The 22,254-nt window shown below is 43.9% G+C and overlaps 1 protein-coding gene across 1 annotated transcript in view; it reads left to right on the forward strand.

The window, feature by feature from the left end:
• Positions 1-22,254, forward strand: part of LOC137866038 (partitioning defective 3 homolog B-like) — a 181,638-nt gene that overhangs the window by 68,913 nt on the left and 90,471 nt on the right. The window contains exons 12-17 of the mRNA XM_068701680.1: positions 7,671-7,862; positions 8,801-8,959; positions 12,981-13,137; positions 18,138-18,243; positions 18,325-18,455; positions 21,296-21,340. Of these exons, the coding sequence (XP_068557781.1) occupies positions 7,671-7,862; positions 8,801-8,959; positions 12,981-13,137; positions 18,138-18,243; positions 18,325-18,455; positions 21,296-21,340 (790 nt within the window). The remainder of the gene's footprint in view (positions 1-7,670; positions 7,863-8,800; positions 8,960-12,980; positions 13,138-18,137; positions 18,244-18,324; positions 18,456-21,295; positions 21,341-22,254) is intronic.

A 22,254-nucleotide genomic window follows, 5' to 3' on the forward strand; every position in this document is an offset into this window, starting at 1 on the left:
ATCTGTATGCAGTCAACAACTGATCATCAAATCAAATAAATAAAGTTTGATTGAATAATATCATCATTCGTTCATCATCAGTTTTCACATTTAACTGGATGAATTTTAAATAATATATACTGTAATAATAAATATATGTTCTTCTGTCATTTCAAGTAAAATAAGGGATGCATTTAAGAATAAATTACATAACGGAAAGCTTTTGAAAAATGTGCATCTTAAAATAAAGTACTTAATTATAGAAAACATAATTTCACTGAATTGCCCTGCAGCTTTGAATTCAGTTCATTCAGGGTGAAGTGATGTCAACCAAGAAAACCATGATATCATATTTTTCTTATCTTCTAAAAAGAGAAATGTGTGTGCAGGGACTTTATCTGTGGTTATTAAACCACTGGTTTCAGCTCTATTCTCCTCTCTGTTAACATCATTGTTGGACAGTGAATTCATGCGTTAGGATTCTGATCATGTTGGGCTTCATTTTGGATTTGACTGGGTACGTTTGCTAAAAAGAGTTGTGCTTTGGCGCTTCACATTGCTGTGCTCTTAATAATCGCCATGGTCTCTGAACATATGAGACATACTAATTTGAACTGCCCGTGTGAAGAATGAACATATAAGAGTCTGTTCATTAAAGGCTTCTTTTGGAGAACGCCATAAAAAATAACATTTCTGACTTGTGTACTTCTCCTGTTTAAAGGTTGTCGATACGACAATCAGGGCATAATTATAGCAGCAAACAACTATTTGTTATGTAAAGATATAGTGGAGTAATGTGGCTCTATGTGAGTTGAAATTGGAGTTTCTCCGCTCTTTTGTTTATATAACCAGGCCAGCCACTCGTGCCTTTTAGTGAATGTTAATGCATGTTAGTGCATGTGAACAGGCTCAACTGGCTCCCTCCTGCCTCGTCTGATGCCGTCAGTGCGGAAGCACCAGGTAGCACTGTTGCCTCTGTCAGCACTGTTGCCTCTGCCAGCACTGTTGCCTCTGTCAGCACTGTTAACTCTGTCAGCACTGTTGCCTCTGTCAGCACTGTTGCCTCTGTCAGCACTGTTAACTCTGTCAGCACTGTTGCCTCTGCCAGCACTGTTACATCTGTCAGCACTGCTACATCTGTCAGCACTGTTAACTCTGTCAGCACTGTTACATCTGTCAGCACTGCTACATCTGTCAGCACTGTTAACTCTGTCAGCACTGTTACATCTGTCAGCACTGTTACATCTGTCAGCACTGTTGCCTCTGTCAGCACTGTTAACTCTGTCAGCACTGCTACATCTGTCAGCACTGTTAACTCTGTCACCACTGTTACATCTGTCAGCACTGTTAACTCTGTCAGCACTGCTACATCTGTCAGCACTGTTACCATTATTGGCACTGTTAGTGCTGCTAACATTGTTATCTCTGAGCAGCTGGCTCAGCTTTCGCCAATTGCTTGGAGGCACACTCACTCCTTCTCCCTCTCTGAAAAATCCAGAATCTATAAATATGCAAATGCTTTTTGTTTCAAAAGTTTTAACTGCTGGACACAAGCTGTCTCCTACTTCACTCATTCTCAGTGCATGTGCACAGGAGTCTCACAATTTCCACATAAGACTTATCGCATGGTAGACAGAGTACAGAGGAACTCTGCCCCTTTAACAGATGCATGTGAACGCAACCTTTACTTCTTCTAGTCGCGGTGGGAGGCGTTACGTTAGGATTGATTCATGGATACGCAAAACACAGGAATACACACGAAACACAACTGGAGCCAAGTGGGATTTGTGTCATTACATTCATCACCATCTACCTTGCCTTAAACAGCATGAAAGATAAAATGCAATGGATGACGATAGGAACACAAACCAGTCACTAACACACTCTAGCTGCTAGCACAGAGGCTTGAATGAAAGGTGTGTGACTCCATCAAGCTGTTTGTGTAGCTCTGCTTTTGCCGTCCGGTTCATGATGAGATGCAAGACTTCTTCTTTTCTTTTTTCCACAACAGGAAACATTCTCCTTAGTGCCAGATGCTCCTCACACACACACACACACACACACACACACACACACACACACACACACACACACACACACACACTGCCATATTAAATCAGTGAACAGTTGGCAGCTGGTGACAGAGCACATTCAAAACAAAACAACTTTATTGAACAGTTTCTTCATTCTGATTATCCCTCATCCATCACCGCTGCAGCCGCTGTGTGTGTGTGTGTGTGTGTGTGTGTGTGTGTGTAGGAGTGTGTGCATCCGTGCACTTCTTTGCAGTCTGTTGCCTATTTCAGTGTGTGTGTGTGTGTGTTACATCTCACTGATAACGTCACCAATGTGACCTCACAGAATCACTACAGTAGATCCCCCATCTGTTACACCCTCAGAGATCTGTGCACACACACACACACACACACACACACACACACACACACACACACACACACACACACACACACACACACACACACACACACTCCTTGGCAGCTTGGTGTCTCTGCAGGAGCTGCCATCATCCCAGCGGAGAGCAGCTCAAGAAGGGTATCATGTCTCTCTTCTCTCCGCCTCCCTCTCTCCGGCTCTCTGTCTCATCTCGCATTGCTCTGCTGTTTATTGAAGGTTTATCAGCTATCTCATCAGCCTATCATCTAAAGTCGCTGCTGTGTGTTTAAGGCCTCGGTACAGGGGTGTCTCACACACACACACACACACACACACACACACACACACACCGAGAGTTGTGTCACACGTGTCAGTTGTGTGTTCAAGCCACCGGGGAACAGCATCGGTATTGTCATAGCGAGACGTTGCGTTTACTCGGAGAGGATAAGCAACAGTTTTGTTGAGAATAACATAAAAATGGATAATTGGCAATCTCCTATAATCAGTCTTAAATTAGAGCTTGACATTTTGGGAAATAGGTGTTTTACTTTTTTACTAATAGATGAGAAGATTGACACCATTCTCATGTCTTTGAGCTAAATAAGAAGCTCCCGCCATCAGCTGTCTAATGTAGCTTAGCACAAAGAATGGATGGGGGGGGGGGAGGGGGACAGCAAGCTAAAGGTGACAAAGTCTGTCTACAACAGCTTTGAAACTCACTAATTAACATCTTGTGTTTAATTTGTCCAAAAAACTAAGTGTAAGAGCTAGAAGACAGAGTTATACTGGCTGACCTAAACAAAACAGTCAGATAACAGTTGCCATTGCTCTGTGAATATAGATAAAACATAGATTTTGACTCTAGCTCTTCAACAGTTGAAACGTTAATGTGTGGAGCCAGGACTGTGGGGTGATTGGTGGCCCACACACACACACACACACACACACACACACACACACACACACACACACACACACACACACACACACACACACACACACACACACACCAGTTCCAATCAAATTTCATCAAAGAATATCTCGGTCCAGACGGACATTCTCTGTAAAACATTCCCCTTTAATGTCCCACCGTGTAGAAGACAAACAGCCATGATTTGCAAACTGTTGGCAAGACACAATGCGATGTTCATGTGGGGAGCTTCGGCACATGAACAGAAGGCTGCCCAGCGCGCTCCATGACCCCTTATTATATGGCGACCGCCCGTGACCACTTTTAGCCTTGGACGGCGAAGCCTGCGCCGCCAACATCTGCTGTGGATTTCACCGGACTTGCAGACCGGCTTTGCCCCGCACGCGTGGACCTCTAGTATGCGGCTCCAGGAAAGGTTGTCCACTCACAGCGTTAGTGCTGAACTTCAAGAGACCGTAGATACAAACAAGTCCGATTATACAGTACTGTATCTGTATCTCTCCATACAGCTCCCGCCTGTTTTACTCTTTGTATCCTCCGATACAGACACTGGTCCCCCACACTGTATTGTTTCCCCCATTGACATTAATGTGAGCCCTGACAGCCACTGTGTTCGGCACCTCTCTCCCTCTTATTTTAGTTTTTGTCTCGTCCTCTTACTTGCTCTGTAGACTTGTACAAGCTCCAGCTCGTGGCCGGTTGGTTTCCCGCTACAGCCTTTATACTGGCCATGAGGGGGCAGTGGGAGAGGAGGGTGTAGGGATTGGACAACGGGGTCCCATCGTGAGTAGTCGGTGATGGGGCAGTTATTTTCATAAATCAAAAGCAGAGACCATTATGTCAGGTTTCGTCCCTGGGAGTACTTACCTCAGCCATTTGTGTGTGTGTGTGTGTGTGTGTGTGTGTGTGTGTGTGTGTGTGTGTGTGTGTGTGTGTGTGTGTGTGTGTGTGTGTGTGTGTGTTATCACACCTACTGCCATACAGTAGCACAGCGGCTTCTGTTTGGCCTTGTAAAATGGATCCTTGGGCAGTCATTTCCACAGCATGGGGCTTTCCACACAAACCCAGTTTCTCTGCATGGCTGGGTTGAGGGGCACCTGCGAGTGACTCTCATTAAAAGACCGTGTTGCTGAAAGCAGGTGTCCTTACACACAAATAATACTATTTATACTCACACAAACGATTAGTAAGATCATGATCATCATTCTTCTCATCTCCTCCCTCATTTTATCTTCTTTTTTTTTTTTAAATCGTTCTCTCTTTCTCTCTCCGCCTCACCCTTTAGGGGTGAGTTAAGGACATTTTTTCCGTCAGTTTTAGTTGAATGCCCTCGCTCATTTTAACATAATGTGTCTTTCCATCTTGCTCCCACACACGTTTCTCTGGCTCAGTTGAATAAAACAACACCCATTCTCCTTCACACACGCCGACAGACACTGAGCTGTCTGTTTAATAGCGTGTCCTCCTGTTGATCCATCATTGTGGCAACCCATTTAAATGTTAAACGACCAGCACGACCAGGTTCATCTATGCAAACACTATGACTGGGTGGATTTGATGGAGTTCACGGTGCAAAGATACAAACACCTTTTTACGGCAGCAGACAGAAAACGCACACATGAGCGCACACTCATTGTTTATTATCTCAGCATTACACACAGATGTAACCACCTATCATAGCAATGAGGCTGATACAATGGAAATGTTCCATGAAATTACATTGTGCACTTACATTTTGTTTGTGCCCCCCCCCCCCGACATATGATTTTTTTTTTTTTTTAAAGCAATTTCAGTTAATTTTGTTCTCGACCCACAGAACAGGTTTGACGCCACACCATGATTTTTTTTCATCGTCAGGTAAATTATGGGAGGAAGCCCAGAGGCAGTGCTTATTCATTGTTTTACAGGCAAATTGAATTCATCACCCAGATAAAAATGTTTTACATACATTTGCATATTATTGTCAGATTCCATAAAACATCTCGCGGCCCTGTGGGTGGTCCTGACCCCCAAGCTGAGAACTGCTGCTTCAAACTTTCCCGCTTCACCCGTCCTCTGTTCTTCATTCATTCTGGCGTCGGTTCTGTCCCACGCTGAGTGCGGGAAAAAAAATACATCATAAATTACCAAAGCAGGGACGTTCAATCAGATAAACAACGAATGTAGAGATGGCGGAAAAAAAACCGGAGGAGTTGCTAAATCATGAACATTACTTCGGACACAAAAAATACTCAGTGTAATTATGCGCTGAAAGTAGCTAACGTTTCTCTTCTGGCTGTTTCAGAGTTCTCTCCAAGGTTGTGGAGCTTCCTATCAGGTCTGGACAGTCAGTCTGATGACGGGAGTTTTCCAGCAGGGAAAACAGTTTTCTGCAGAGTAGAGGACTTTGTGTCGGCTTAACGCTGTTAAACCTACAATCCCCACAGACAAACACTGTCTAAACCTGACACTGCTGACCCACACAAACGCACACACACACACACACACACACACACACACACACACACACACACACACACACACACACACACACACGCTCAGACTGAATTCATGCATATACAGTACATAGACAGGCACATGCAGACTAAAGCTTGGCAGCAGACAGACTTTTGGCCATAAGTACATGCAATTATTTCTGACAAAAACAAACATGCAGATAGACAGTAACTGGCATTAACATATAGACTGAAATTTGATTGCAAGGACAAACACAATAATATAACCACGAAAATGTTGACGTGAAAATTTAAACTTAGCAAATATATATTCGGTGTACAGTCGTACAAGCAACACACATTATTAAAGCTTACGGATTGCACAAGTTTTACGGTTCAGGGATTTTTGTTTATTGGCGCCACTCGTGCTAAAATCGCCGAGAGGAGGAGGAGGAGCTTTATCTCCAACGTTACCAACAATGTTTCATCAGCCATGGCCAAAATAAGCCGCATTGCTGCTTTGAAAATGTGGAAAGTCTCAGATACGTCATAAAACCAAACGCCGTGATGTCTGGGTCCATCACATCATCTGGAGGTTCACTACAGTGGTATGAACACAACATTGCTTTGATTTCACTGTAATAAATGGATCGAAAGTATGCCAAATTGGAAACAAAGTTTGAATTCATGATTTAGTGACACAGCACGAAAGTTGAAAAAGTTCTATTTCCAACACGTTTCATCTTTTCATCGGGGACCACCACACAAATAAGTTTGCATCGGGTTTGATGTGAACACACCATTAGGCTTCATAGAGCCAGTGAACATAGTCTCCCTCCATCCATCTATAAAGTATGTCATCAGTGTTGTGTATGTGTCAGGAAACACGTCTGGATGCTGTGCAGCCCAGTCTAGTAATTATCCTCTACACTCCCTCCCCATGCTGTATATCTGAACGTTTGAAAGGCATTACAATTTTCATAAATCGTTGGATTTTGCCAAATCTTGCAATGTTTCTGCGTTGTGGCTGAGGACACAGTGAGACTATGATACATCCTTGTTAACCACAGCGGTGTTTTTCAGATCATAGGCTCTTGTAAAGCTCACTTTCTCTTTGTCATTTCCTTCCTGATCAACTGTTCAGTTTGTTTCACTCTTCAAATAGTGAGACTAGATAATACTTTAGAAACATTGACTGAACTACTCATAAGCATACATTTGATCAGTGTTTGGAATAGAATAGTGTTTTTTTTTTTTTACTTGTCATTACATTTCAGTATAATTCACATGTAGTGCAGCAGTGCTACCCCTCCCACTGAGCCGTCACAGGCTTCAAACGCACTCTTTCATCTGGAGGGATTCACTTGTTTTCTTCGTTTTCGATATATTTTTCTGACAAACTCTGTCTCAGACTTCATCGTCAGATGTCATTACTGCTAAACCTCCGTGTTGATGATATGTAGGGTTTTTTTCAGCATCTTCCTAGGATTGTGTTAGTGATTTTTGAGTGTCTTTCGTTGCTGTTTCTCTGTCTGTCGTGCAATCGTTCTCTCCTCTCAGTATCCCCTCTGCTCTCACTAGCTTTCTGGCTTTCTGGCTCTCTTGTGTTCGCCGTTTTCTCCAATTACCTCGGTAAAATACACAGGTCATTTTATTGATATTGCAGAGCTGAAAATAGAAAAAAAAGATGTGTTTATAGCAGTCCAAATGGCATTTTTTTTTAAATAGACTCTGGCCACAATTTTTCACTCGGAGAGAAATTTAGCTGAAAAGCTCCTTGTGATGGTTTCTCTCAAATGGAAAAAAAAAAGCTTTTAGTTTAGCTTTTGGGAACTATTCATGCCCAATGAGCTGACCTCGGCCTCCTCACCCTCACCCTGTTCCCACCCTTCTCTCTTCCTCATCGATGTCTCTCCTCTTCTACCTCCCAGAAGGATGAGCTGTCCCGGGTGACGGGCTTCGTTCCGGAGAAGGGGAAGGAGCAGCTCATGTTCGAGGTGCCCCTCAACGACACCGGCTCGGCGGGCCTGGGCATCAGCCTCAAGGGAAACAAGTCCAGGGAGACCGGAGAGGACCTGGGCATCTTCATCAAGTCCATTATACACGGAGGGGCGGCGTACAAGGTGACATAATAGTCCCATACACACCCGAATGAGCCATAAATGAAGACAAACTGTGGGGAAATAATAAGTGGTACATTTGGAAATGAATGTAAGCTTCACCTGCAGTTACCTGACTTCCCTTTGGTGAAGAGACCACAGTTTCTGCAGAGGGAGTCAATAGAGTGTCAGAACAGAGTCTAAGAGAGTTCACCTCGTCCATGAATAGAAAGTCAAGCCGTGTGGAAAATGACAACGAACGTCAGAACGGAACTCAGTATTTATGAGACGGTCCTCTGGGGACACCTCTACTGCCATGTGCTCCTGTTCTGTTAACCTCTGACCTCTGGCTCACCAGGACACACTTGACATGTCATAGACAGCAGAGAGACGGACAGACACACACACACACACACACACACACACACACACACACACACACACACACACACACACACACACACACACACACAGGAATAGATGGAAACAGGTCTGCTGTAGAGACGTTGTAAATGACACACCAGGGAAGTTAGACAGATGGAGCTGATGGTAGTCTCTGTCTCTGTGTGTGTGTGTGTGTGTGTGTGTGTGTGTGTGTGTGTGTGTGTGTGTGTGTGTGTGTGTGTGTGGTTGTGTGGAGTCAGACGTGTGTGTGTGTGATTCAGTTGTGTGTATAATGACTTCAGAGAGATGCCCAGTGAAAGATACAGATGATTGTGTGTGTGTGTGTGTGTGTGTGTACAGTGGCTCTCCATCAATAGCTCAGTGATTATTCCCATTATGATCATCAGTCCCATTGTTACAAAGAGAGAAAAAATAGCACAAAGAAACATGAATGAAGCGCTTCCATACAGAGGCACACGAGGTTCCATGGTTCTTAAAATGTACCATAGACTTTCATGCGTAGACTTCAGTGCACAAAATGTCAGAATCCAACTGATGTGTGTGTTTGTGCTTCACAGGATGGCCGTCTGCGAGTCAATGACCAGATGGTGGCGGTAAACGGAGAGTCGCTCATGGGAAGGTCCAATCATGTGGCCATGGAGACGCTCCGCCGCTCGATGTCACAGGAAGGGAACGTAAGAGGGACGATCCAACTAGTGGTGCTGAGGGCTCTGAAGGTACACACACACACACGCACACACACACACACACACACACTAACTTACATACGAGGAGCGGCGTTGGGTAACTTTATCGTTGCATGACAACTTACTTTAACAATCATCGATTATTAAAAATAATTGTTGATTATTGTTCCGTCGATCAGCTCATCAGTTAGTTGTAAGTGTTGCAGCTCTTCTTAGCCCTGTTGTGAAAAAAGAGTAACAAAGAAAGCACACGCTGCCATCAGTGGGATGCAACAGACAGCTTTCCAAAAGTCACTCAATCCACTTAAAACTAATCTGGACAAACATTTTGTTGATTTAAAATTGTTGAGCTCCAGTTTGCTGTCGTAGACTGAGTAAAATTCATGAAATCTCTTCTGGTCTGTTTTATATGTCAATGATCGCTATAATCACAAGTGGCTCCGCTTGTGATTATAGACACAAAGCAAAATGGTGCTGAGCAGTTTTAATGGATGCCTAAAGATAAAACACATTAAATGCATCCTTAACAGACTTCAATGTCAGAATCCAGGCTAGGACGCCCGCTGTGAGAATGAGCGCACATGCATGCGTCTCTCACTTCACCAAGACCAAAACAAACATGCGTGCTTCTTTTATCTCCATTCTGTATCTCCTATCCCCTCTCTTGGCTTTGACTAAAGCATCTTTTTTTTTCTTTGCAGTCTCCTGCCTCTGACTTTTAGCCCTTCCTTTCATTCTTCACATACTTGACACTAGTCTCCCTTCTCTTACTAGCAGCAGCGAAAGAGCATTTACACTTCAGCTATTCAGATGTTCTGTTTCTTTGTGTGTGTGTGTGTGTGTGTGTGTGTGTGTGTGTGTGTGTGTGTGTGTGTGTGTGTGTGCGATACAGAGTGTTCTTCACTCGGCTGTGTCTCCTTCTTTCTAAGTTTAAAAAAAGATTCTTTTCACCTCGGCTGCTTTTCAGCGGATGCCTTCTACGCGGCTCGGTAGAATGTTTGTACAAACCTTTGCACAAACAAAGCAGGGCTGTTGGCTCAAGTGTGAATCCCTTCGCATGGCCGACTGGTGGTGGGAAAAAAAAGCTGCATTCTCTAATCAGCCTGCATGATATGCTCACACACAAGCACCACCGACACTCAACAACAAACAGTGTTCTCTTACTTAGCCCACAAGAACCCAAACCCAAATCACAGAGGATATACAACAGACTAAATGGACCACGTGGAACACATTTCTGTGCCAGCGTGGTTTCTAAAGGGTTAAAGATAAAGGTGATGACTAGAACTATGAAGGGTTCTTTGGGTTGCCCTCAAAGGGGAACCCTTTTTGGCTCCTGGTAGAGAATTCTGAAAGGTTCCACATGGAACCGTTTCAGAGGGTTCGACCTACAACCCAACGTAAACGGTTATACTCATACTCTTAATCTTGAAAAGGTTCCAAGCAGAACCCCCTATGAGAGGTTCAGCAGAGAACCCTTCTCTGGTCTAGTGGTTTCACCCAGAACCTCGCTGGAGGTTCAATCCACAACCATTCCACCTGCCAAGGGTGCTAACAAGAACCCACCCAGGGGGTTCTGCCAAGATCCCTTTTATATCCCCAGGGTTTAATGTACAACCCACCCAGATAGTTCTGTTAAGAACCTTTTTATATCCCCAGGGTTTCATCTAGAACCCACCCAGATAGTTCTGTTAAGAACCTTTTTATATCCCCAGGGTTTAATATACAACCCACCCAGATAGTTCTGTTAAGAACCTTTTTTATATCCCCAGGGTTTCATCTAGAACCCACCCAGATAGTTCTGTTAAGAACCTTTTTATATTCCATGGGTTTCATCTAGAACCCACCCAAATAGTTCTGTTAAGAACCTTTTTATATCCCCAGGGTTTCATCTAGAACCCACCCAGATAGTTCTGTTAAGAACCTTTTTATATCCCCGGGGTTTCATCTAGAACCCTGAAAGGACCAGGCTGATGTGGTGGTGCAGTACAACCCACAACAATCATGGTTCACAATCACAGTTTTTGTGGGCCGGGTTATGCACGTCCCCCTTAACACCTACACTTACATAACTTCTTCTTCCATAAAAGGTGCTTTGGGTGAAAAGTGTTATTTCATGGAACCCTCAAGAACCCTTGAAAACCCCTTTCTACAAAAAAGGTTGATCAGAGGCCAATGGTTGTGGTTAGAACCTCAGCCCTAAAGGAAGAAGCCGTTAAGAACCCTCATTTCTAAGAATGTAATTACTGTAACTGCCTTTCATTGACATTAATGGGACGGGCAAAAAAGTAGCAATGCCTTTTAGTATAAAGCGCTGGAGTTGAATAGCACCGCGAGCTGCAGCCTCTTTAAAAACTCAGCGTGATTACCGTCATGAGGGCAGGACTCATTGTGAGGTTGTTGTATTGAACTGCATTAGTTTCAGGTAATTATGCCTAATAATACCGAGCGTATTTGTGCATTTAGCGGTGTGCTTGGGCTTGCAGGGCATCCCCTGTCAATAGCTTGATGGTGAAAGCTGTTAGCAACATCAAAGAGTTGCATCCATGTTTCCCTCTCTTTTTCTGAAGAGTGGAAAAGAAAGGATAACAAGAGAGGAAGATAAAGGCAGATAGATAAGAGACTGTACCTTAAAAGCCTTTTGGGGCTTCAGTATTGATGCTTTTAACATTTCAGAAGTGGACCACTCTACTTTTCTTTCCCCCCCTCTGATCTTTTCTTCTTCTTCTTGTTCTCCTCTGTGTCCTTTGCTCTTTCGCTCACTCAGTTCTTCTCACTGTATTCATCCCCAGCCAGCTCGCTCTAATCTCTCACTTTAGGCAGCTGCTCTTTTCATTCAGTAACTATCCAAACACCCCCTTTATCTGTGCTAAGTACGGCTCCACACAGGTTCACCAGCGCTTTGGTCGTCGCAATACCTGCATTTCTAATAAAGTATTTACCTGTATATTCTACATAACTGATTTATATCACATTAAAGGCTGTATTTACTACACTGTATATTTAACTATTCAGTTTGTTCATTTGATTGATTAGATTTATTAATTATTTAGATTTTAAGAGGTTGACATCGTTACATAGAAAATATATACCACATGTAATGTTTGCCAGGCGTCCAACTGAAGCTTTATTTGAAGTCAAAACAACCAAACAGTAAAAGACGGCTTCAGGGTAATTAATGTATTGCAGAAATGTTCCTGACATGTTTGACTGTATCTTAAAACAATGTTTGTGTTTTTGAGAGTAATCTGATTGCACTATGTCACGGGCTAATAGGGGGGGGGGGGCGATGGATGTGGGGAGAAGCCGGGCGGAAGGCAGGAGCTCGTGCTCGGTGGGGGGGGGGTCAAGAGGAAGATGACAGGAGGGGATTTATTACCCACACTGCACCGTTCTGTCGTCTTTGTTGTTTGAGTGGAGGGCTGAGTCTATATACAGACAGGCAGATACAAAGAGTACACTGAACCACACACAGTCTACATACATATGGATGCATGTTAATGAGATCGTACAGTTTTCTACACACAGAAGACAAATAAATGCAAATTAAATTCAGAAAAGATAATACATGCACAAAGAGAGCCATCAACACATTATCACAGGGCCCTCGGAGGTGCTCGGTGTCGGTATGAGTGTCGTTGCCACACACACAGTGAGCAGCGTTAAAGACAGTTACACAAGCCGATGGGCCGTGGGAAATGGGTTCCCCTCCTTCACCTTGGTCCTCCACTGTCTCTTAAATGTCTCCCTGGTTCTCCTCTTTAATCTGCCTCTTCGACATCTAATTGTGTTTGAATAGACGGCTACAGAGCCCTCGCTCACTCCTCGTGCTCATCGCTCCGTTTAAATGCAATCCACAGACCAGACGAGTACATAGAAACACAATGAATTAAAGGGAACCTTAATGTCGGTACGATGTCAATTCAGGTTTTTAGTGGAATAATTGCGGCTGCGTTTAGAGGTGGGATCGTCGGTAGCCATCCCTGACCACTGTCTGTCTGTATGAGATGCGTTTTGATTGTACTTAGTGTTTGTGTCCTCCCTGTTTCAGGATCAACACGGGGCTTCACCCGATCGCTCATTTGACAGCTCCTCTGGTCTGTCGGGCCTGGTGGGTCCAGTGAACGGCCTGACCAACGGCCCCAGTCACTTGACCAACGGCCCCAGTCACTCTCCCATGGTGAACAACACTCTCTATGCAGCTAATGGTGAGTGGAGTTCTCCTCATCAGGCAGACATGACGTTTACATACAGCATCAGTTAAGGGTCAATGCTTTTCTTGCCCTGTCCTCTCTCTCTCTCTTTCTCTTTCTCCCTCTCTTTCTCTCTCTCTCTCTCTCTCTCTCTCTCTGTCTCTCTCTCTGTCTCTGTCTCTGTCTCTCTCTCTGTCTCTGTCTCTCTCTCTCTGTCTCTCTCTCTCTCTCTCTCTCTCTCTCTCTCTCTCTCTCTCTCTCTCTCTCTCTCTGTTTCTCTCTCTCTCTGTGTCTCTCTCTCTCTCTCTCTCTAATTAAACCATTTATACCACAAAAATATACCCCAAGTACTTTTACCTCACCACTAATTGCTTGTTTCTGATACATTTTCACCCCCATGCAGACACACACACACACACACACACACACACACACACACACACACACACACACACACACACACACACACACACACGTGTTACAGTGAAGAAAAGCTACACAGACCCCCCCCCATAAAACCGTTCCCTACATTTTTAAAAGCTGTAAGTTGAATCCAGCTGATTGTGACCCTGCTCCATATCTGATTTAACCTGAACATGATTCACTTTTCTATTATTGTGTGTTTCTGTTGTTGTTGTTTTTTGCCATTGAAGCAGCATCAAAGGTGGGCATATCATTTGCAATAAGTTCACTGAATAAGTTTTATAATCATGAAAAACAAACAATGTCTGCAAGATAAAACAAACTAAAAACAAACGCAAACAAAACAGATACGATCGCCATCTACACGGCAACCTTCATTAGAGATGATTTTGCCCTTATTTTCCCTTTCATTTCCTTTCCTAGCTCTCTCTCCCTGCTCCTGGTTCTCTCTCATCTTTCTCAAGGTTCTTCTGTTTGTTAGTTATTGCTCGGTTTGGCCTGTTATGAAGAGTTATTTTTGTTCCTGCTTCATATAGCTCTTTCTTGCTAACTCAATCCGTTCCCGCTCCTATATCATCTGTATGTGCTTGTGTGTGTGTGTGTGTGTGTGTGTGTGTGTGTGTGTGTGTGTGTGTGTATGTGTGTGTGTGTGTTAGCTGGCTCTATACGTGCTTGTGTTATCCTCCCTGTTTGTATCTTCCTGTATGTGTTCCGGTTTGCTTAAAAAGTGTGTGTATTTGTGCATATTTGTTTCCAAATTATATCTCAGCCAGTTTGGAAATGAGTTGATGGCTGCCGTGTGTGTGTGTGTGTGTGTGTGTGTGTGTGTGTGTGTGTGTGTGTGTTGGTGTTGGTGTTGGTTCAGGGATTGTTGGCCAGTATCAAACAGTGTTGTTTTTGTGTGTGTACTCTGAATCTGGTAAACAGCTCTGACCTTGAATACACTTTGCTGTTCAAATTCACCTCGGCCACGGTGTGATTTACATACACACACGTATGTGTGTGTGTGTGTGTGTGTGTGTGTGTGTGTGTGCGTGTGTGTGTGTGTGTGTGTGTGTGTGTGTGTGTGTGTGTCATACAGTAAGCACATTTCTCAGGCTCTGTGAGTTGTTGCGGTGCGGATGTTATCGGTTTGAGCACTTGCCAGTATTTTATTCTCCTAATGAACTATTTCACACAGTGAATCCATTTTATTTGGCACCGGAGTCCAAATGAAAACGAAGAAATGATTTTCTTGCTTTTGCAGAAGAATAAATTGAGTTTAATGATTCCCTACAATATGTATTTATGCAGATGTGTTATTTTTGCATTTATAGATCAGCCTCTTTATCTCTTATCCATTGCTGCATCTCATTCCGTCTGCTGGCGGGATTCTTCCTCTCGCTCACTTTTCCCTTTTCTCAGCACTTTGTCCCTTTGTACCCCCCCCCCCCCCCCCCCTCTGTCTCTGGAGAGTTAATCTGCTTGATGGGATGAACAAAAATACAATACAGTTCTAGCTTCAAATATTATTCCATCTTCCCCAATTTTGTCAGTGAAGCACATTGATTTTGTGTTGTAAACCCAGAGTGTCCTTATTTAATAAGAGCGCATGTATCTTCAATGAAGGAGCACTTTTTACACATCAGCAGTTGAATGAGTTTACTCATCATAACTGGTGCTACACATGTATAATATCTCTAATATCTGCTTGAGCTGGGACACCACTCTACCTGAGATGTAGAGTTTGGAACACATTTATTAGCAGGCAGGAAAAGTGCATTGTGGGACATGTAGGATCTATTAGGACCCATTGAAGAGAACAATCCTCAGGATATCCATTTCACCAGTGCACAACGTCACATGGGTAACAGTGTGAAATAAGTGGTGAGGCTACATACGTACTGTTACATAACAAGCGTAAAGTCAGCATTGACCTTTGGTTTCACACAGGATATGAACAGAGGTCTCCTGAGTGAAAGTCTTGTGTATGTTTGAACCGTCCAACACCCGTCGCACTGCCCTTAAATGGCCTTTTTTTGTACTGTGATGTCTGAGCCTCTCTATCAATTTAGACCATTCCTCTTTTAATCTGTCTCTGTTACAAATCCTTTTGATGAAAGTTCAGTAATAAATGGCTACAAAATGATGTACAGCAGTGATGCGATTCACGTGGCAAAACATGTTTCATTTGCTAAAAGTCCTGTGATCATGAAGCTATAGTAACTATAGAAAAAAATCAATCAATCAAAAATTAATATCTGTTTCAGTGAAGAAGGGAGGATTAAAGGTCTCAGTCAGTTCATTATTCTGTCTTGGATTGTTGATGTAAGATTACTGTTTTTCAAATTGACTTGACTCTGAACAGGAAGTTAGATTATCTTTAATAATACAGGCCTTTTTTTAAAGATTTAATTATGTAAAAGGAATTATCCTAGGCCCTAGGATTCATGTGTGTTGACACATAGAGGAAGGACATAGTATGGAGGAGATAGGGAGTAAGAGAGAGAGAGAGAGAGAGAGACTGATACAGATGGAAGGAAGAAAAAGTTGAGTGCAAAAAAAAATGAGGATTCATATATCTGCTATTGGAGCAAACTGCTATTGATCTACTATCCACACAACAAATGCCTTTTTCACTTCAAAGAGTGGGAGTCAGTGAGAACAGATTTGTGTGTGTGTGTGTGTGTGTGTGTGTGTGTGTGTGTGTGTGTGTGTGTGTGTGTGTGTGTGAGTGAGAGTGAGAGTGAGGTGAAAGAAGAATGTGTTTTTGACAGTTCCGCTGATTAAGGTGCCTGCAGTGAGGAGGAGGGAGGAAGTTTAGAAGAAGAAAAAAAAGAAAAGGCTGGAAACTGAGTGGGAGATAAAATGATTTATGAGAGATCTGAAAGGAGAGATAAATGACAGCCAAAATATCAGATTGCAAGAATGGGACCAGAAGAAAAATAAAGCAGGTGATTAGTGTAGAGAGAGAGAGAGAGAGAGAGGGAGAGATGAGAGGAAGCGATATCTTCAGACGCGGCTGTTTTCCTCTCCAGCTCCGCCGTCTTCACTTTCAGTCGCTCGTGCCGATGCAAGCACATAAAGGACACACTGCTCGGGCAAAACCCCCCCCCCAAAAAACGAAAAGGCGAGCATGTGTTGTGTGGCAGCTATGCACTCTAGAAGTGATGACTGTATGCAAATTGTGCTTGGGTTGGATTGTGTGTCTGCGTATCAGGTTGTCATAGACTCGTTTATCAAGCCGTATCTCTGAGCTACATCTGCAGCTATACTGCTGCCTTTCATCCTCAGCCGACTGCTTATCGCTCCGTCCATCTTACCCTCTCTTTCTCTACTTTTTATTCTCAAGACCTTTTGTCAGTGAAGCTCTGGAAATAGTTGAGGTTTAAACCCCCCCCCCTTTTTTGAAACACATCCTCACTCGAAACACACTGCTGCCGCTTTTCTTCATCCATATGCTCAGCCTCAGTCCTGTGAAGCGCTCCAGCAGACACTTTTGTTTGTCAGAGAGCTGGCCAACTGCTTTTGGATTGGCCAGAATGGCTCTATCCTTTTTTATTTAATCTGAACTGTTACTTCCTCTATAGAATAACAGGGAATTGTTACCTATTGCTGACGTCTCCACCCTGTTATCTTTGTCTTTGCTAAATGAGATACTCGGGATGTGACGAGAGTCATCGCTTTAGTACGAAGTTGATGCCGACAGTCTGAAAATGTGATTAAGACGCAGTTAATCATCCCGATAATGCTACAATGTGAACCACACATCTGTGTTGAAATGGACGGGAGAGGTAGTTTCTTTCTTTTCTTTCTTTTAAGATTATTTTTCGGGCATTTAATGTCTTTATTTGATAGCGATGGTGCAGAGAGACGGGGAATGAGAGACGGGGAATGCAGCAAACGGTTGAAATGACTTGGACTGTAGATTCTCTGTTGGGAGGCTCATGCGACCGTATGGCGTGCGCTGTAACCGCTCTGCTCTTCAGCACAGTTTGACTTTGGCCATAGATAGGAGCTCACAGCTGACGGTAGCGGGTGCATTGAGTTACATTATGATACGTTCAAGCTCTATTCTTTATAAATGAGGTGAATTATAATATTGTCATGAAGTAAAATGGATAAATACAGTTGTTATGTTTCCACAGCAAGATAAAATACATAACAAAGAGGGAATTAAATAGTTTTTTACCATGGTATCAAATTGGGTATTGAGAATTGTGGAATTTTTTGGGGAATCATAACTTCTACTAAAACTCTGGTAACAACCCGCTGCGTGAAAACAAAGACAGAGAAGTTCTCCTGACCTGGAGAAACAAGACTGACGTACTGAATGCGCTCATCAGTGTCACGCCTGATTGAGAGGGAAGCGTATTGTTTTGTATTGTGGGGATTTGCTGGGTGTTAAAAACATGCTTAGCATATGAATGGACGGTGTAGAAATGGGTTTCGCTTGTTGGAGAAATATTGGTATTTACTGTCACCAAAATTAATTCAAGCAAATCCCGGCTGCTGTGGTCCAGAAAGGACGACCGCAGTTATTAAAAACGTTCCCGGTTTGCTGCGTCACGTCACCACGTCTCACTGAAGACTTGTGTTGTTTTGCTTTTCAGCGACCAATGGGAGTTATTCCTACATGGACGAGGAAGAGGAGGGCGAGCTGTATGGACACGAGGCGGAGTTCAGCAGCTCTGCCCAACACTCCTATCTACAGGAAAGGTGTGTGCTTGTGTCTGTTTTCTAATTGTGAGTCACCGCGCAGAGTGCTTTACAAATAACCCTCTGCTCGATCTGTTTCAGAGAAAACCGCCACGTCTCCAGCCCGGCCCAGCCCCAGTCTCCGACCCAGAACCAGAGCCAGCGGCAGTTCCAGCACGTGAAAGCCTCGAAGAGCATGGACCTGGGTACGACTCAGAACCAGCAGCACACTGGTGGGGAGTCTTTTCTGTTCACCTGCTCTGCATGGTGGCTGCATGCATCCTATCCTCACAGAAACTTAAATGTAACCCCGCCGGTGCATGGCTGCATGCAGACTGCCCCCCCCCCCCCCCCCGCAGACGTGTAAGACCACACACATACGGCGCACACAGCTACGCCTGCAGGTGGGGAACCATTCATGCCTGTTGCCTGATTTCTGAAAGTGGAGAGGCAGTTGGTTGTCTCTGTGACTGCCACAGCTCCACTGGCTGGAGGACGCTGATTTTACTGTAGGGAAGTCAAACTGTGACCCTTTTTACAGCGACAGTTACCCGACTCCTCCCTCTCTAAACCGCTCTGTCACCTGCTGCTCTCCGATTACTGATGCTCTGACGCGAGGGCTCAGTGACATTAAAAACGTCAACATTAGAAATATGTTTAGTGTATGAGTAGTTGTGTGTGTGCTAATGCATACATCTGTTTAATATGACAGTGGGTGGTGCAGCACAACAAAAGCATATTGTTTCAAATGTCAGTTCTCCTCCTCAAGCTGGTTCCACCGCCAGACATGTGTGTGTGTGTGTGTGTGTGTGTGTGTGTGTGTGTGTGTGTGTGTGTGTGTGTGTGTGTGTGTGTGTGTGTGTGTGTGTGTGTGCGTGCGCGCGCGCGTGCGTGTATGCGCGTGCGCGCGTGTGTGTGTGTGAATAGCACAGACAACAATGAATATAAGAGTGACGGTCTGTGCTGTGTGTCTGTACATCATCTCTTTTGTATTTTACACACTTGAACTTTACTAAATGTGCGACCAACAAATTAGGATTTAATTTGTGGTTACTCGAATGGCATGATGTGTTTTCATTGCCAAACCGTCAAGCAGCAGTAATAACAGCTTAGCAACAAGCGTCTCTCTCGCGTTCTTTTGTTTTTCTATTGACAGTAGAGCAGCAACGTTCATCTGTGGTTAACATGATGTTTCATATCCAGAAACAGTTTTGAGGGGAGGACCTGACATCTCTGGGGACAAATCGTTTCCCTTTGGACCAGCCTGAAATCCTCTTAGAGCCCCTCAGCTGTGCTTCTCGTTTCCCAGCCTGCCCTCTGTCAGCTCCAAGTTCAGCACAAACAAGACAAGAGTGCTGGGAGCTCGGAAAGTGGTCACAAGTTTACACCTGGCTGAAAAAAAAAGTACCCAAAGCTCATTTTATTTTGACTTTCATTATGAAGGCTCCATCAGAAAACGTGGCGCCTTTGATTGATGAGACTTCACGGTGGGCCTTTTCTCAACGGCCACAGGTTCCAAACGGGCCCTTAGCCCCCGCAATACGGGGGCTAAGGGCCGCTACACCACCAAGCCGCCGATTATGAGAACTACATTTTGAGAAAATATGATACTCAGTGCTGTTGGCATTAGTCCAAGGGTGTGTGTCGGCTGTTGTGTTTGAAAAAAGAGAATTGCATTGTCAGCATTTAATTTGTGGGCCAGTTACTTAATTTCATTTTTTATTTAAGTTGTCCTGATTTCATTTCCAGCCCAATTATACATTTAAGAATAATTTAAGACTCCCTCGCTGGTTCTTCCCTCTGTATCCGTCTTTGTCTCTCTTTATTTCTTCCTCTCTGCCTTCTCCTCTGTCACTGTTTGTCCCTCTCTCTCTGTCTCTAGCTTTTTATTCATGGTTTTTCACAGCAAATGTGAACAGAACAGCGTCAGCTCTCTAACTGAGTTTGGGGAAAAGCTATGAACGTTTCATTTGATTTAATAAGAATACATTTCGTGCTAGTAATTACATTAGTTCAAACTTCATCTTTTTTAAAAAGTGACAGCCCTAGTGTGCTTGTAGCCCTCCCTAATATCATGCCTCTGTGTGCGTCACACACGTGGCATCTGCTGATCTGCTAACGTAGGCATACACACACACACACACACACACACACACACACACACACATAGTGATCCACAAGCTACCAGGCTGCTGAAGCAGTCCTGTTGATTCACCGCAGACAGATGCCGTCAGACACACACACACACGTAGCTTGAATTACACTCTAGGCTTGGTTTTCATTAGACAAGTATTTGCTGGGAGAAGTCATGTTGCTGCTTGGTTTTTGTGGTCTGAGTGTGTGTGTGTGTGTGTGTGTGTGTGTGTGTAGTTGAGTGCTACCAGTCCATGTGCTCCTTGTTGGCATTGGTCTCCTTTGTGGCTTTTAGAAAAAGCAAAAGAGAGACTGTGGGAGAGGCAGAAAGTGAAAGGAGGATTAACAAGGAGCAATGATGGTGAGAACGGCGATCAAAGGAGGAAGAGAGGGAGGAGACATCGGTGTAACTGAAGGAAAAGTGAAAACATTGGGAAGAGAAGTGAGGGTAAAGGGCAGGAGGTGAGAGGGAAAGATTGAGTGGCTAAAGGAGAGAAAGGGAAGAAGGGAGAGGGGGGGATGACAAATGAAGTGAGAGAGAAGGGAGGAAGGGAAATGACTTCGGTAGCAGTGAATCTGACTTAACATCACAGGCGAAAAGAGCAGCCACCCCGCCATCATCGTAAAACAAGACAGGAAGAAAAACAGAGAAGGATCGAGGGAGAGGAGAGGAGAGGAGAGGAGAGGAGTGGAGTGGAGTGGAGTGGAGTGGAGTGGAGTGGAGAGGAGAGGAGAGGAGAGGAGAGGGAGGGAGGAATGCAACGAGATCAGAAGTTCGAGAGATAAGGGACACGTGGACAGCAGTTTGACATTTGCACATTTGACAAGTCTGGCACATGAAATTATAAATGCAGAAGTGAAGAGATGTGAGGAATCCTTACAGCAATGGAGAGAGTGAGAGTGTATGTGTGTGTGTTAACATGTGTCCCTTTTGTTTCAGTGGCAGACGAGAGCAACGTTGGATCACTGGCTGCGAACTCTGCAGGTAAGGCAAATACACACACCCTGACTCTAACACGGCACATCATCAGTGTCAAAGACAAAGAGAGACACGGAAACACACACACACACACACACACACACACACACACACACACACACACACACACACACACACACACACACACACACACACACACATACACACACATTTACAAATGACTGCCTAATTCTCAAGGAAAGGGTCTTATCCAAAGATAAGACAAGGCTGATGAAGAGCAAAAGGAAAGTCCCAGACAAAAAATGAAATGGATCAGTAAGAAACAGAAATAATGAAAGTGGTTCCACTGAAATAGGGAAAGTAAGATTGTACACTTTCACACAACCACAGTGTCTTCAGGTTGATAGTGTATGAATGTGCTTTAGTGCTAAGTTGCTGAATGAATTGCATTATGTGACCGGCCCCACTCTCATAAAATAGTACAAAGAAAGTGTGAACAAAGAAAAAGCATACACAGAATATATATATATATATTTCTTTATCTTTAAAAAAATAAATGATGTGAGCAATCAAAACAACCTCTGCTGGTTCTCTCCCCCCCCCCCATCATCATCCCCCCTCTGTGTTCAGAGTCACTTCATTATTTACCGTGTTCACTCCTCTTTTCTTCCCCCTCTCCAGTTGCTTTTACATTTCCTCCTGCCTCCCGCCTTCTCTGTCTCCTATACACTTGACTCCTATACTCCTCCTCCTAGAAACATCTCCTTAATTTTCTGGAAGTGCAAATGAAAGGTTTGCAGAAAGAGTGGAGATAGAGAGAGAGAAGAGAAGAGAAGAGAAGGGCGATGACTATGGCTACTTCGTAAAGACACTCATGGACGGGCTTGTTCTCAAGGGTACGACAGGGAAATACATCAGAATTAGAGAGGACACACTCTCATCTTAAAGGAAAGCACAGG

The sequence above is a fragment of the Cebidichthys violaceus genome, unplaced genomic scaffold (genome assembly GCF_023349555.1).
Source record: "Cebidichthys violaceus isolate CVI_PGR_0920_01 unplaced genomic scaffold, fCebVio1.0.p SCAF_11, whole genome shotgun sequence".
In the NCBI taxonomy this organism is placed as follows: domain Eukaryota; kingdom Metazoa; phylum Chordata; class Actinopteri; order Perciformes; family Stichaeidae; genus Cebidichthys; species Cebidichthys violaceus.